General features: G+C 36.7%; 1 protein-coding gene across 4 annotated transcripts in view; it reads right to left on the bottom strand.

The window, feature by feature from the left end:
* Positions 1 to 605: 605 nt before the first annotated feature.
* The window catches only part of kntc1 (kinetochore associated 1), a 32,766-nt gene continuing 18,310 nt past the window's right edge, over positions 606 to 15,061 (bottom strand). For all 4 annotated transcript variants that reach the window (XM_027145701.2, XM_047818756.1, XM_027145700.2 and 1 more), the window contains exons 36-61: positions 14,831 to 14,994; positions 13,913 to 14,017; positions 13,478 to 13,606; positions 13,133 to 13,249; positions 11,477 to 11,586; positions 10,715 to 10,949; positions 10,521 to 10,610; positions 9,340 to 9,508; positions 8,956 to 9,014; positions 7,901 to 8,117; positions 7,725 to 7,798; positions 7,198 to 7,408; positions 6,749 to 6,852; positions 6,550 to 6,605; positions 6,353 to 6,431; positions 4,684 to 4,808; positions 4,414 to 4,549; positions 4,191 to 4,286; positions 3,469 to 3,525; positions 3,188 to 3,242; positions 3,009 to 3,072; positions 2,683 to 2,812; positions 2,192 to 2,281; positions 1,844 to 1,998; positions 1,048 to 1,150; positions 606 to 777 (exon numbers count right to left, since the gene is read on the bottom strand). In XM_027145701.2, coding sequence (XP_027001502.2) covers positions 742 to 777; positions 1,048 to 1,150; positions 1,844 to 1,998; positions 2,192 to 2,281; positions 2,683 to 2,812; positions 3,009 to 3,072; positions 3,188 to 3,242; positions 3,469 to 3,525; positions 4,191 to 4,286; positions 4,414 to 4,549; positions 4,684 to 4,808; positions 6,353 to 6,431; positions 6,550 to 6,605; positions 6,749 to 6,852; positions 7,198 to 7,408; positions 7,725 to 7,798; positions 7,901 to 8,117; positions 8,956 to 9,014; positions 9,340 to 9,508; positions 10,521 to 10,610; positions 10,715 to 10,949; positions 11,477 to 11,586; positions 13,133 to 13,249; positions 13,478 to 13,606; positions 13,913 to 14,017; positions 14,831 to 14,994 — 2,966 coding nt within the window. In that variant the 3' untranslated portion in view covers positions 606 to 741. The remainder of the gene's footprint in view (positions 778 to 1,047; positions 1,151 to 1,843; positions 1,999 to 2,191; positions 2,282 to 2,682; positions 2,813 to 3,008; positions 3,073 to 3,187; positions 3,243 to 3,468; positions 3,526 to 4,190; positions 4,287 to 4,413; positions 4,550 to 4,683; positions 4,809 to 6,352; positions 6,432 to 6,549; positions 6,606 to 6,748; positions 6,853 to 7,197; positions 7,409 to 7,724; positions 7,799 to 7,900; positions 8,118 to 8,955; positions 9,015 to 9,339; positions 9,509 to 10,520; positions 10,611 to 10,714; positions 10,950 to 11,476; positions 11,587 to 13,132; positions 13,250 to 13,477; positions 13,607 to 13,912; positions 14,018 to 14,830; positions 14,995 to 15,061) is intronic.

Raw genomic sequence — 15,061 nt, forward strand, 5'->3', positions numbered from 1 at the left:
CTTTTCATGCTGAACATGAAAGTCAAATCTGCTGGGCTGTTTGGTGAATGTCAGCATTGTGAGTGGAAATTGTTGATATGTGACGTCAAAGAAAAATGCCTGGTTTCTTTATCAGGAAAGCATCTCACAATGCAAAACACATCAAACCATGGTGGATTTATGTCTGTATAACCTAATCCTCTCTTTATATATCTCTTCAGTGTACAAATGTAATATTAATATTTCATTCTTGATCATAAAACTTCAATATCTGAATATCACTAATTTAATTGCTAATAACTAATTTTGCTATGGCCCTCAAAGGGGAGGATATGGCTTGACGAATGGCCCTCGAACAAAAAGCTAACCAAAAAAATAAAATAAAATAAAAAAATTTACACACACACACATATAAAATAAAGTTAGATTCATACATTTTAGAATTTATGTTGTCGGGATGTTTTTAAACACCCTTGAAATAGTCCATGTAAAAGCCAACCTCCGAAGAACTTTTTTCCTTTTTAGTGCCATCAAATTTTCTGTCAGACTGCATGTAGGGAAATTAGTAAGGCACCAAATATTTCTGTATTTCTGTTCATGGAAAGAAGGAAGCAAAAAATGTAATGTGGACTTTATAGATAATTTTTTTAATTGATTTATACTAATGTGAAAAAGCAAGCAAACATTTATTTAAGTATTTTATTTAAAAAAAAAAAAGTGCAAATATATTGTTTGGCTTTCATATTAGATAGCTGACTGGTGTCAATCCTGGGATTCCATTGTTTGTGCCAAAAATTCCTGAAAATGGAGGAAAAAAAATACATAATTGTTACAAATTATGCTGATAGTAAAATGTTACACATACAGAAAGTCACATGCAGAATATCAACATCATGAATTTATATCATGAACATTTTTAAATACAGCACCCAGTGTTCGCTTTAGCCAATCCAATATTAAACTCTCTCAGTACTGTAATCCTAAAGATGAGCAATCCATCATGTGTGATGCAGTAACATGAAGCCAGTAACGGTGTGTTTAAAAAACTACTTTACAGATTTTCATTACTTTAATGGGGTCAGAACAAACAGTGCTTTCTGCACTTCTTTCTCCCCATTTGAGTTCGCTGTGTCTTACATACTCCTGTGCAAGAGCAATGGCCTCTTCTTTCCTATTAGCACAGAGAACAAAACAAAGAAAAGAAAATACACTGTAATTAAAAATAACAAACAACTGTAATTAAAAACACAACTGGACATACTTTTATAGGAAAATCAACAACAATGCTGTGGATGTGATGAGGCCCAGCAATCCTAAACACTGTCCTGTGCTCATCCCAGGCTTCTTATTGACACTATATTTACACTGTACTGAACACCTTCAACACATTTACGCTGTTAGTGGGAACATTAGGTGTGAAACAGAAAAAACCATCAGGTGTCAACCAGAATTGGATGGGTTTCACTTTGTAGTCTGGTTCCTCAAAAGGTTTCTTCTTAATGACAGACCAGTGAGTTTTTCTCTACCAGTCATCTGGAGTTCTGTAAAGCTTTCTTTTATAATTATGTATATTTACAAATAATGTGTGATGGAAAGAAAAAAAGATGTGATTTAGTGTGGTTACAAATAAAGTTTTATGGATATTTTACTGATTGATTGCTATAAAGTCAAAAGTCATGAAAATGTGTGCAAAATCGGAGAAAACATGAAGCCAAAATTGCTACCCTGATGTTGCTCATAAAATAGTGTTTCTCAAAAAGTATTGTGATGAATTACTTTGAAATTAGCAATCATGAAAGCAGTCTGGACAAAACACTAACTTAGAAATTGTCAATGTGCAAACTAATATTTAGGTGCAACTCACCTGTTATGATTGCTCAGGTAGTTAACCATCTCCTCCACCTGATTAGACTGAGCCATTGACACCAAGTGCTTCATGAGGGGCCGAAAGAGGTCGCTCTTCAAAAAGCTTTGGTACTGGCCATTTTTAAAAAGGAATGTCAGCACAGTGTCCCTAATCTGCAAACAATGACAAAATAGCCAGGAAGATCACCAATTAGGAGTAAAAAATATGATGCATACGCACAAACATCACACAAGCTCACTCGCTCACACAGACACACTCGCGCGCACACACACACACACACAGACAGACATTCTTGCGCGCACACACACACACTCTCGCGCACACAATAATGAAAAGCAGTCAAACCTCTGAAGGAATGCCTGCTAGTTCTCCTGTGTTAACACTTTCCTCAACCTGATCCAGGATGAGTGTTGGATTACAGGACAGCAGTAAGGTCTGATTTTGAAAAATAATTAGAAAACAATAATTATTAAGTTTTCCTGCATTTCAGTTTTCAAAGTACCTTTTTGTTTTATTCAATGAACATTTATAATTCAACTGTGTGTTTGTGTGTTACATCCTCACATCTTATTTAACTAGTGAACTATTCTTGCATATGATAATGATTTAACACTACATAGCATGTTGTTATAATTAAAGTGTGATGCTGCCCATTGTGAAAGAGTTATTGTTACCACATTGATTACATACATACACATACATATATATAAAATGTCTAGTCAGAAAATAAATCTTACATTTATTTTTTACTAATATATATTAAAATATCTTACTAATAGTATCAATACTACCATTTTTGACAAATAAGCAAGACAAAGAACAAATGATGCACTTACCTGGATTAACTGTTCCCTCTTCTTGGAGCAGGGGACAAGTAAGAGTGTTCCAAGAGAATAAGCCATCAAGTTAAATTGGGCAAAGCGCTTGGCAATGCCAATGAGATCCAGATTCAACAGGAATGGACATCTGATCACAAACACAAGCAAACACCATTACAGCTTCTTTATGCAAATATTTGGCATCTGTGGCGAGAATCTGCTTGTTAAATCTGCCTAAATTCTTTATATATAAATGAACAAATAATGGTATTTAAATCCAATAAAATGTAGACGTTATGTATAAAGTCACTTTGTTTATTGCATCTTATAGAAATAACACCTACTTTAGCAGAAGAACAAATGTCTTATAGAAAGTGGTCTGCTGATATGGACTCAAAGGAAGAGATGCTGTAAAAGATAGCAAGATAAAACACATAGTTAACACACACACACACACACACACACACACACACACAAACACACACACACACACACACACAAAAGAAGAACCTCATTCATTTACCAGTCATAAAAGGGGCTAGAATCACACTGCGCCAAGTTCTGGAGAAACTTGGAACCTGTAGAGAGATTTGACATTTTATAAAAATATTGAAAGGTGATTGCGAAACATAAAATCAGACATACCCTGCAAAGGTGGATGAAAATTTTCACTTAAATATGCAGTGTGCTGTCAGGTCCAATGTTCTGGTCACTTGTTAATTTAATAGACTCATTTAAAAAGTGGTAAAGTGAAAGCTAATTTTATTCATTTATAAGAAAATGTGAAAGATAATAAGTGATTACCTCCAAGAGACTAGGCACTGCTCTGAGGGTTTCCAGAATCTTCTGCAGGTAGCTGATCTACACAGGGAGCAAATCATGTAGTTTACATGATTCATAAAACTGTCTAGTTAACAATAAAATGAACACGTCAGTTGAACCTTTTTGCTTAATGTGGTATTAATTTTCAAGCCTCTCAGAATAGCAGACTGGACCACTTAATCCCAAGCATATATCGGTTATCAGTTTGGGGCTGTTGCTCAATAACCATGCTGACATTGCTGTAGTCTGTGCCAGATTTACTGTCTCATGCAAATTTAATTCCGCTCAATCCTTCTACTGTAGGTATCGCACACTGTACTCAGCGGGATGTACGCTTCTGTTTCCCATTAAGGAAATATGGAGACAAGAAGGATGTTGTATTTACTTAATGTGTTCTTTTACAACTGGAAAGGATGCATGATGGTGGGTAAAGCTCAGCATTCTTAGTGTAGTTAAGTGTGTGTGTGTGTGTGTATATGTGAACAGTTTAGGGCTCCTTGTAATTTTGTAAATACTGGTTATGGGAAGAACTGGATTAGGTGTTGGGGCCATTACCACAGAATGCCAAACTATTATTTGTAGCAGCCCACCCTAATAAAATTGGCCCTGAAGGCATCACACATATACAACCACACATATAACCAGTATCTAGTGTTTTTCAAATAAAAAATGTTATTGCTTAAAGGTAGTAAATAAAAAAATACCATATTAAACACCAGTAGTTTCTGCAACACGCCGCTCCATAGCTGTGTATCATACACCTTGTACTCCAAACACAAATCTGCTACTAGACGCACAGCCTACACACACACACACACACAGTAATGACACAGTCAAAAAAACTGATTATCAAATTGTATTATTGTTACAGACTTTTAAAGAGATAAAAGAGAAGCCTGACTGTGTACTATAAAAAAGAGGCTGTACCTTAGGTTCATTGCTGTGGTTCTTCCATAAGCCTTTAATCATTCCCTCTTTAGGGCTACTGAGAAACCTTTCCAAGTTGTAGGGAATGTTGAGGGCCTCCAGCTGAGAGAGGTACACATAGCACTTCAGGTAATACCTTTGAAGGAAAAAGCCAAAATCCGAGATGTTTTGTGAAAAAATGTTGTTTAGACAGTATAAATATTGACACAGATGTTCAGAGTATCTAACATTTGAAGAGTGTTTAATGAAACATTTTGTTTTGGCACGTACTTGACTTTATCTCTGGGTGTTTGAGACAAAGCCTCGAGTGTGGCAGAGTCTGCAATGTGAATAAGGCAAAGCAAAGCACGACTGCGGTGCTCAAAGGTCAGTCTAAGACCTGATCCTCCCAACAGCTGAGAAGAAAGAAAGAAAGACTAATTCTATCAGGGTAGCTCTTACTATCAGTAAGCATTTAAATTCCAAACAAGGTAAAAATGTCCTTAAAATTTGCAGACAAACTAATTTCTCTTTTAAAGTCTGTCTACACTGTACTAAATCACCAGCAAACTAGGAAATTGATAGAATTATATATATGTATATATATTTACACATGCACACACACACACAGTGTTGCTTGAAACTTTGTGAGCCCTTTAGAATTTTCTATATATCTGCATAGATATGACCCAAAACATCATCAGAATTTGTCCCAAAAACTAACCCAATCAAACAGATCAGACAAATATTTATATTCAGGAAAATGTTCCAATATTATATATCTGTAAGAGGAAAGAGTTTGTGAACCTTTAGGACCAGTATTTAATTTCAAGGTCAAATTAGAATAAGTAATCAATAATCAGACAGATTCTGTTTAAATGGAGGACATATAAGACCACTGGTTCCAGAAAGGAACCCAGTGTAACTTCTAAGCAACTTAAGGCCTTTCTTACTTTGGCTAATCTATCCTAAAGGGAAATGGCAGACATCTATCTATGAACTGAACCTCCATAGAAAATGCCAAATAATTATTAAAGGGGAGGGGGGCACGGTGGCTTAGTGGGTAGCACGTTCACCTAACACCTCCAGGGTCGGGGTTCGATTCCCCACCTCTGCCTTGTGTGTGTGGAGTTTGCATGTTCTCCCTGTGCATTGGGGGTTTCCTCCGGGTACTCCGGTTTCCTCCCCCGGTCCAAAGACATGCATGGTAGGTTGATTGGCATCTCTGGAAAATTGTCCGTAGTGTGTGAGTGAATGAGAGTGTGTGTGTGCCCTGTGATGGGTTGGCACTCCGTCCAGGGTGTATCCTGCCTCGATGCCCGATGACGCCTGAGATAGGCACAGGCTCGAGAAGTTCGGATAAGCGGTAGAAAATGAATGACTGATTAAAGGGGAACAAAGATAATGTTTTGGAGTGGACAAGTCAAAGTCCTGACCCAAGTCCAAAGAAAATGTTGTTACCTGAAGCAAGCAATTCATGTGATAACACCCACTCAAATCAAAGTGCTGAATCTCTTCTGTACTGAGGAATGTAATAAAATTCTCCTAAGCTGTTGTGCAGGACTGATCAAAAGTTACCAGAAACATTACTTACAGTTATTGCTGCACAAGGGCTTACAATAGGTACTGAAAACAAAGGTTCACATACTTTTGCAAGTCACAGATATGTAATGCTGGATAATTTTTCTCAATAATTAAAAGATGTATTATATTTTTGGCTCAATTGTTAGATTGGGTTCACTTTGTTAACTTTTAGGCCACGTGTGAATATTTGATGTTGTTTTGGGTCATATTTATGTGGAAAAATAGGAATTTCTAAAGGGTTCACAACCTTTCAAGCAACACTGTATACACACTATATTATACACATACATACAAAAACACAACTCCAACACCAGGTAACAATACAAATACTTTGTGTGTATAATATAGATTATAAAGCTACAGGTATATGATTTACCCATGTCTCTGCACTCAGGATGGGGCTGAGCAGACGTGCCCCTATATCCATCGGGTGCATTTGCAGCAAATACACCACTCTGCCAAAACAAACGTGGGTTGTAAAAAACACCATTGTTTTAATCTTGACAGCCGTGTGAAAAAAAAAGAAAGAAAAAAAAAAAAAGTGCTGTGAAATATTAGGAGTTTTTCGTTCACCTCATGAGATCAGGATCCTCAGTAAGATCAGTCACAGAGTCCTGGTACTGGATGTCCTGTAATGACAAACACTGTTAATAATAATCACTCAATGATCAGTGCCAGTAAGATTATTATTTGCAATGTTTCATTAGAGTTCTTTGATTACTCCTCTGTTTTTACCTAACATTTAAGTGGTGCATGTCTGAAAATCTCTCACCTTGCCATTTGTTTTGCAAAGCCACTTCTCGAGAAGAATATTACGGATCTTGAGAAGGTCAACACTGTTAATGGATGCAATCTCTCTAGCCACTGCATGAATGTCTGTAAAAGAGAAACCGAAACACATGCTGAGTAAACTCTTCTTTATGATCATGGTAGCATGAATGAAACACGTGCTGAATAAACTCTGCTTTATGATCATGGCAGCTTCATTTTCCAAGCAGATATTTGTTAAATAGAGCTCTTTTCTTGTTATTAATTAAGAATTATGCTTATATAACATCCCAGTCATCACAATGGGTGAAGTAAGGCCACGATAATGCAATGACAACATATTTTTTATATCTTAATTTTTGGTTAAGTTGTAAAAAAAATCATGACTGCTTGAGTAATCATATTTATGTAGTAATTACTGCTTATTTGAGTCTGCATGAGATATGCTCTCACCAGGGTAGGTCTGTCCAGCAGGACTCTTCATGCGCTCCACGACTGAGCTGTGCTCGAACAGAGACACAATGAGACGGGCGGGCTGTCCTGTGAGCTTGAGTAGCTCAGGACAGTCGAGCTGAAAAGCCATTAACGCATTCTCTGTGGCTGACCGCTGATACTGCAGCAGCAGCTTTGAGGTGAACAGCTCTCCCCTTGTGCGTAACTCCTCCTACACATATGCAATACGCACACACAGAGAAAAATTGATAGAACAAAACTTATGAATACATACAGTAAATAGGAGCTTTCAATTTTGTCAAAAAACCACCTCCCTGTAGAAGCAAAAGATGGCCACAAACAAAACAAAGCACCAGTTTTCAGAATGACACAACTTTGAGGCTTAACATTACCAAATAAATAAATAAACAAACAAATATATATATATATATATATATATATATATATATATATATATATATATATATATATATATATATATATATATATATATATATATATATATTGTAAGAATCATGGTAACAAACCTGTAAAGTATCAGACTTCAGCAATTTTTTTACAAGGTCCAAGCTAAATTTCAAAAATATGGTTTTCTCTGCACCTGTATGCAGCAGGAAGGGGTGAAGTATAAATGTAAGAAAGTTCATATGAATGATTTCAAAGCAAAGAACAAGTATATTAAACAGACGTCTGCTGGACTGACCTGCAGGAAGTTCCTGAGAGATTTTGTGCATGGTAGCTGCAGCTAGTTCTGGGTTCTGAATGCAGAGAGCATGTTTAAATATGTTCTGTATTACAGTGTTTGTGTCTCTGCTGGAGCCGTAAGCCTGTGGGCACTTTGTCTGGTCAAGCAGCAAAGGCATCAGCTTGTTCTTGAACACATGGTTCACTGTCAGGATGTAAAGCTTGTCCAGGTTAACCTGAGTAAACAAGTGTCAATGAAAGGAAAGCACTTAATAAGGTCACAAAAATATACACTAAGGTGACAGTTTACTAGATACACCCAAACTCATTTTATTAGGTACACTAATATTGAGTCATAGACTGAAGCATACACACCATCAGTGTCAGCACTGAACCAACAGTGGACAAACCATAAATTCATTATTAAGCCTACTGGGAAAGTGAAGTCTCCAGTTTGCTATCAAAAAGTGAGCAAATCATTAGTCCAGCATTAGGCTATGAACTGGTGTTTTCTCTGCAAACATATCAGACATAGGATTTGTAAGGAACAGCACAAACAGACCACGCTGTTATACAAAAATAAAGTATGCCATGGAGGTGTGATGCAGCAGGAGATACGAGCTACGTAAGAACATCGTCATTTTATCTATACACATTTAACTGTGAGGTAAAAGTGTGTGTGCTACAAGGAGAGAGTTATAGAACAGCTTTACACATGGTTTTATCAGTTTCCACATATCCAAGTGAACAATGTTCATCATCAGTCATGTTAATTTAACTAATAAAATTCAACAGAGTCAGGACTACTGATTTGTCGCTTTATTTTAAACTTGTTTTGTTGATGTTCTAGACAAGGAGCTTGATTTTATGCCTATAAATAATGTCCGTGTTAGACATCCAATGCAGTACAGTTTCAATGCCACTGAAACTATTTGTGAAAGCATGCAACGTCTTATTCCTATTATTCAAAGTACTAGTAAGACAAAATAATACAAGGATTGTTGGAATAAAATATGACTATGTTCAACCATAAAAATGCTGGTTTTGTGTTTGCCTCGAATTAATGTGTTTTACCTTCATAAGTTTAGATATGAGCAGTAGTGTGGGTAATGTCTCCTCATTCAGCTCCGGAGCTGGAAAAAAACCCAGAAATCGACAAAAACATAAGCAAAGGTTCTTATTACAACAAATAAAGAAACAAGGCACAATGACTATTTATTTAAATACAAAAATGGGTACAAAACAATCTGTCACTAAGCCATAGTTAAATATGTGTCCATAATTAGCAGATTACTAGAAATAAAGACAAAGTGTAGGCATTTTAACCTCTTTACTTTAAATAAGAACTGCATACTGTGTTCCACATGACCCCACTGATATTTTAGGTACTGCACAGCAGTATATACGTTAACATTCAGACAACAGAGGACACACATTGTTCCTCAAAATAATACTCACAAATAATCTTCCAGAAGTAGAGGTTAGTCTGGAGGAGAAGATGGAAAGGCAAGCGAGTGTTAGCGAGAGGACTTGAATCCAGAGAGCTCTCCAGAAGGTACGTGCTCTCCACATCAGTGGGAGGAGAAGTCCGCTTGTGGGACTTCAGGTGCTGGAGCAATCCCATCATCTGTACAATTACAGAAAAATATTCACTGTCAAAAATAAGCTCAGATTTTAATTTATAATTGATTATCAGGGCTAAAATAAATGAGACCAACATCAAACCCAGGTATGTCTACAGAAAACTTTAGGTAACATTTCTATATTAATAAAAAAATAAAAACACCAGTGCTACTTCCATTAAATGTTTTTAAGTGGTCCATGTGTCTATGCATCTGTGATGTTTGCTAGATATGCAATATCTCAAGAACAAATGGTTTAATGTTCATATGATTTACGTGGATTTATTAATGCAACCAAGAGATAAACTGCTAAGATTTTGAAATTGATCCAAATAGAATAAATGTCACAATACGTTTTAAGGGTATTTTATGCATACAGATGCAAACAAAAAGACATTTGATCGAAAATCAGTCATAGCCTCAGTTCTTCAATCAATTCTATGTAATTGGACTGTGACCAAAATGTCTTGTCAAAACATTTGTTAATAGCAAATAAGTTGAAGTAAATGACAAAAATTCAGGACCATTAAGACTTTGTTATTTAACCCTTAAAAAAACTTAATACACATCAAAACTCCATCCATTTGCCTCAGTTCTCAATGAAATATTTACATATTTACAGGTAAGTACACTTTCACTCTTAAGTGAGACAGCATAAGCATTTCTACTGAAAGGATGTACACTACACAATGTATATTTCAGTCATTTAAAGACTTCCCTTATATCAGCTGGAACCACATGGGAAATTTGCAGTTGTCTTTGATGCAAACTGTGATGTTCAAGAGGAAGTTAAAATTAAATGATATTTTTCACCAAACTACGACAATCTCTCAATCAGTATATAATGCCAATCGGCCAGCTCAAATTTCAAAACAGCTAAATGTTCTTCTTTGCTTTTCAATCATATACACTATCACCTACTTAAAGTTAACACCCAAGTTAACACCTCAATAGGTTATTTAAGTTTACATTTAATTTCAGTTCATTCAAGTGTAAAAAAGAAGAAAAAAAACTTACCTGGTTGAGCGGTAAAAGAGTGGTGCCTTCATCTGCAGTCTGAATGGTTTTTAGGACCTTCTCAATTCGCTCATAGTTGTATGGATTCAGCTGCAGCAAATCAAAAAGTTTTGAGCACCTTCTCATATCATTACACTAATCAGGTAAATCTGCATTTTGCAGCTTGTGACTTGTGTATTGTGAGCGAGTCTGACCTTTGTGAGTGCTGTGTGCAGACTGACGACCAGGTCTGCAGTGGAGCTCAGTTGGGGAACAATGTGTAGGACATATCCCAATACATCCTCATGCCCTGCATCTACACTCTCATCCCCTTCATCCAGTCCTAAATACCCTGCTCTGACTTCACAGTGCTTATTATCTGCTTTCTCCTGCAGCAGCAGTGTGGTGATGTACAGATTAAGTGCAGAGTCAGTGTCCAGCCCATATGTTCTGCAAAATAGAAAGATCAAACTTTAAAAAAAAATCTGATATGATAACTATAATCGGTGATTCATCTGGGATACGGAAGCTCAGAGATTTTAGTGCAAAAGGCTGATGACTAAAAGGTAATTGAGGTGATCTTTAGTCCAGTGACAGTAGTGTTATTACTCCTGTTACCAAACTTAAACCATACTAAGTGTGTTAAAAGGTTGACCAGTATAAATAGATTGTAAACAGGACTCCTGGGATATGCACAAGAAAGTCTTCATGATTACTGCCACAGTTTTAAGGCAGAAATCTTTCCAGCAAAAGTGATTCTCTACACCAAGTGCGAGTCCTTTAGTGTGTCTTTAAGTTACCTTTACAGTTCTTTTGCTTATGCCCATGTTTGATTGTTTTAAACATGTTTTAGTAAAACCAAATCATGTTTTTTCTAGGATATAATATCTAACAAGTATTTCCACACTGACATCCCAAGCATTACGGTTGATGTGTCTACATAATGCAGAGAATATGTTAAATGCAGCTTAACTCACCTGCAGTATTCTTGTAAGATCTTAGCAGTCATGTTTCTGTTCTTGACAAGTTCAGGAATCAGATTCCTCTTGCTCTCTGAACACTGTCTAAACACAGACTGAATGGAAACCTGACAAAAAAAAATTAAGCCAGCCACGGATTGATTTGAATTTTTTGCAGATGGATTTTAGTGCTGCACGATTAATCATATCGCAATCGCGATATCAAGCCTGTGCGATTATATGACGCAAAATGCTGCGATTTTATGAAATAAAAAATAAATGCATGGGTTGACATGAGAACCCATTCTCTCTGAAAGCTGTTTGCCTATTTCATACACTACACCGCTATCTGCCAATAAAAAAAAGACCAGTGAGTTTCAGTTTATGCAGTGGCACGTGTGGCGCGTATGGTCATGTGTGCAGCGCGGACGGGTGAAGATGGATGCCGAGCAGACGGACACTGAACTGGTGGCCAGAAAAAATGCTACCTCTGTTATATGTCGTGGTAATTTCGTCAGACGAGACGAAATATTTTCAACAACCTTTTTTTTTCATAACTAAGACGAGACGATGACAAGACTGCACCACTGTCCAAAACGCTGACTAAGACTAAATTAACATGCATCATTGTTGACGAAAAAAGACGAGACGAAAATGTTTTGTATAAAATTAAATCTAAGATAAAATCCATCTTCATTTTCGTCTACAATTGTCTCTGTTTTTTCATCAGCTGTTACGCCTTTAAAGTATTCAGAACAAGTTTGCGGCTTCGCGCTGTTGCTTAAGTTACAGGTCTCATACAGGTCTGTCTGTATACACCTAATTGTATTGCTTCCGCTAAAGAACATAGTGCGCTCCGTCTCTACGGTTAGAATCCTGTGTGTCCATGGCAACGCTCTGTTTTACATTTCAACTGTGTGTTATAGTTAGCAACGGTCTGTTATCAAGAAATAAAATAGTGTGTGCGTAGAAAAAATTCGTCCACACGCCGCTCAAAAAAAAAAAAAGAAAGAAAGAAAGAAAAAAAAAAGACAGCTTATGTCCCGATGACCGGTCCTTTACATTACGATTACAGTATAAATAAAGTAAAACATGTGATGTGCAGTCAGGTTCGAGTGTATGCACTGTTTAAATGAGTGTTCTCAACTTCTCACTGATACTTTCGTGATTCGCGGAGTTTTGACAAGTTTTATAGCCTTGATATTGTTTCTTATTCAAAAGTGGTGACAGAAAAAACTGTCATACATACACACACACACACATACATACATACACACACACACACACACACACACACACACACACACACTGTATACCTACAGTTTTGATCTTAGGCTTTTCATTAATCAGCATTAATGTGTTATTTTATATTTTAATTTGAAAATGTTTTGCATTTGTTTGTTGTTGTTGCTAGTTTGAGTTTAGAAATACAAATTTCAGCATTATCAGTAATCTGTGTGTGCATTTTCCTTGAGAACCAAGCAAGTTCTGTGACAATACCAACAAATAGCATTTGTTTATTATATCGCAATCGCAATATTGACCTTAATAATCGCAATATGACATTTTCCCCCAAATTGTGCAGCCCTAATGGATTTAAACAAATGGAAAAAAAGACAATTGATAAACTGTTTTAAAACAAAGAAACAAAACAAAACAAGACAAAACACTTACTCCAATTTTTCCAAGCTTAATACCCCACTCTGCATCTGTGATGACAGAAAAGAAGTTCGTCTTCTCTTGCTGATCATTATAAAGTGAGCAGAAATGGGCTCCGACAACAGCTACAGCCTGAAGAGGACAATTCAATCACAAACTAAAAACTTTGAAGGTTGCACATTTTCCATAGAATGTACATATTTGTCCAAACCCACAACATATTCAATGTTAAGGCACCATGCTGGAGTCCCAAAATAGTGGAAAATATCTAGTCAACACAAACATTCACATCATACACTGCAGCAGATAAATCAATGGGGTACCAGTGGGGTAACAGCTTGATAAAGGGTGAACTCTTACCATGACCTTGTCATAGTTTTGCCAAGCGCTGTTAATTATTTTCCACAGAATGTCCAGAACATCAGACTTGCCCAGAACAGTGCAAAGGCCAATAGCCAAGTCACAGTCCACTACCCGCCAGTTCAGGACCTATAATACATTATGTTCACATTAAAAATGTTTACATTTCTAAAAGAGTCAACTTTCTCTAGTTAAAAAGGGATAACTCTTTTAGGCATTTAACACCCTTTGTTAATTAAGATTGTATTTACCGTTGGATTGTTTTGACAGTTTGTTCTTATTTGGGAAGTGAAAAATAATATTGTTTAAATATTCAGTATACTATTGCCTGAACATAAGCAATAAATAATTCTAATTAAATCTGTTTTTGTCAAACAAACAAAAGTTTTAAGACAAACCTTTATGTCCCATTTCAAGGATGCTCAGGATGCTCACCTTATGTAATAAAGACACCACAACCATGTTGATAGAAGAGAGAGCGGTCTTCTCAATCGCATCCAGAGTCTGCTTATCTCGAACTAACCGGCTGTTGATATGCAACTGATGAAAACATAAAGCAGGACTGCATGACCAAAACCTTAATACATAGACTTTTTTTTTTAAATTAATACTTTTAACAATAAGAGTCTGAACTACTGCTATTTTACACTCCTAAAATAACGAAGCTTTTTCAGTGAACAAAACTAAAGTTTAGACAAAACTAAAGAGATGGCCGTTGACTTCAGGAGAGCACAGAGCAACTACTCGCTGCTGAACATCAAGAACACAAAATTCCTTGGTGTTCATCTGGCGGAGAACCTCACCTAGTCACTCAACACCAGGTCCATCAGTAAGAAAGCCCAGGAGCGCCTCTAGTTCCTACAAAGACTAAGGAAAGCCCTTCTCCACATCTTACAGAGGGAACATCGAGAGCATCCTGAGAAGCTGCATCACTGATAGTGAACACAGCTAAGATGATCATCAGCATCTCTCTTCCCTCCATCACGGACATTCATAACACATACTGCATCCCAACAGCATTGTGGATGACCCCACACACACCTCACACACTCTCCTGCCATCTGGAAAAAGGTACCATAGCATTCAGGCCTCACAACCAGATTTCTTCCCTCAAGCCATCAGACTCGGAACTGAACTATACTGTGTGAACTACTGTACAAATCACTCACTCAATTGTTTTTGCACATCATGTTGTTTTTGCACTGGTCAGCATTATGTAGCTTTATGTTGTTTTATGTAGCACCATAGTGCTGGAGAAACCTGGAGTTTCATTTCAGTGTGTACAGCTATACATAGTTTAAAAACATAAAAAGCTTCTTGACTTGACTTGAATTCAATTTAGAAAGGTCTAACCTTCATGCTCAAACTGAGGTCCATGTTGTTGGAAACAAAGTGCTGTAAAATGCTGCCGTATGACTCCAGTAGCAGCTTTAGGGCCAATTCTAACTGACTGCACTCCTGTAGACTCTGCAGCATGGTGGCCATGGGGCGCAACAACGGACGAACATAGTCAATGTCTGTAAAACATTAAATCGGTAAACAGCCAAATATTTAAAATTCTTCTTTTTGAAATCCAGTGATTGG

The sequence above is a fragment of the Tachysurus fulvidraco genome, chromosome 9 (genome assembly GCF_022655615.1).
Source record: "Tachysurus fulvidraco isolate hzauxx_2018 chromosome 9, HZAU_PFXX_2.0, whole genome shotgun sequence".
Classification (NCBI taxonomy): domain Eukaryota; kingdom Metazoa; phylum Chordata; class Actinopteri; order Siluriformes; family Bagridae; genus Tachysurus; species Tachysurus fulvidraco.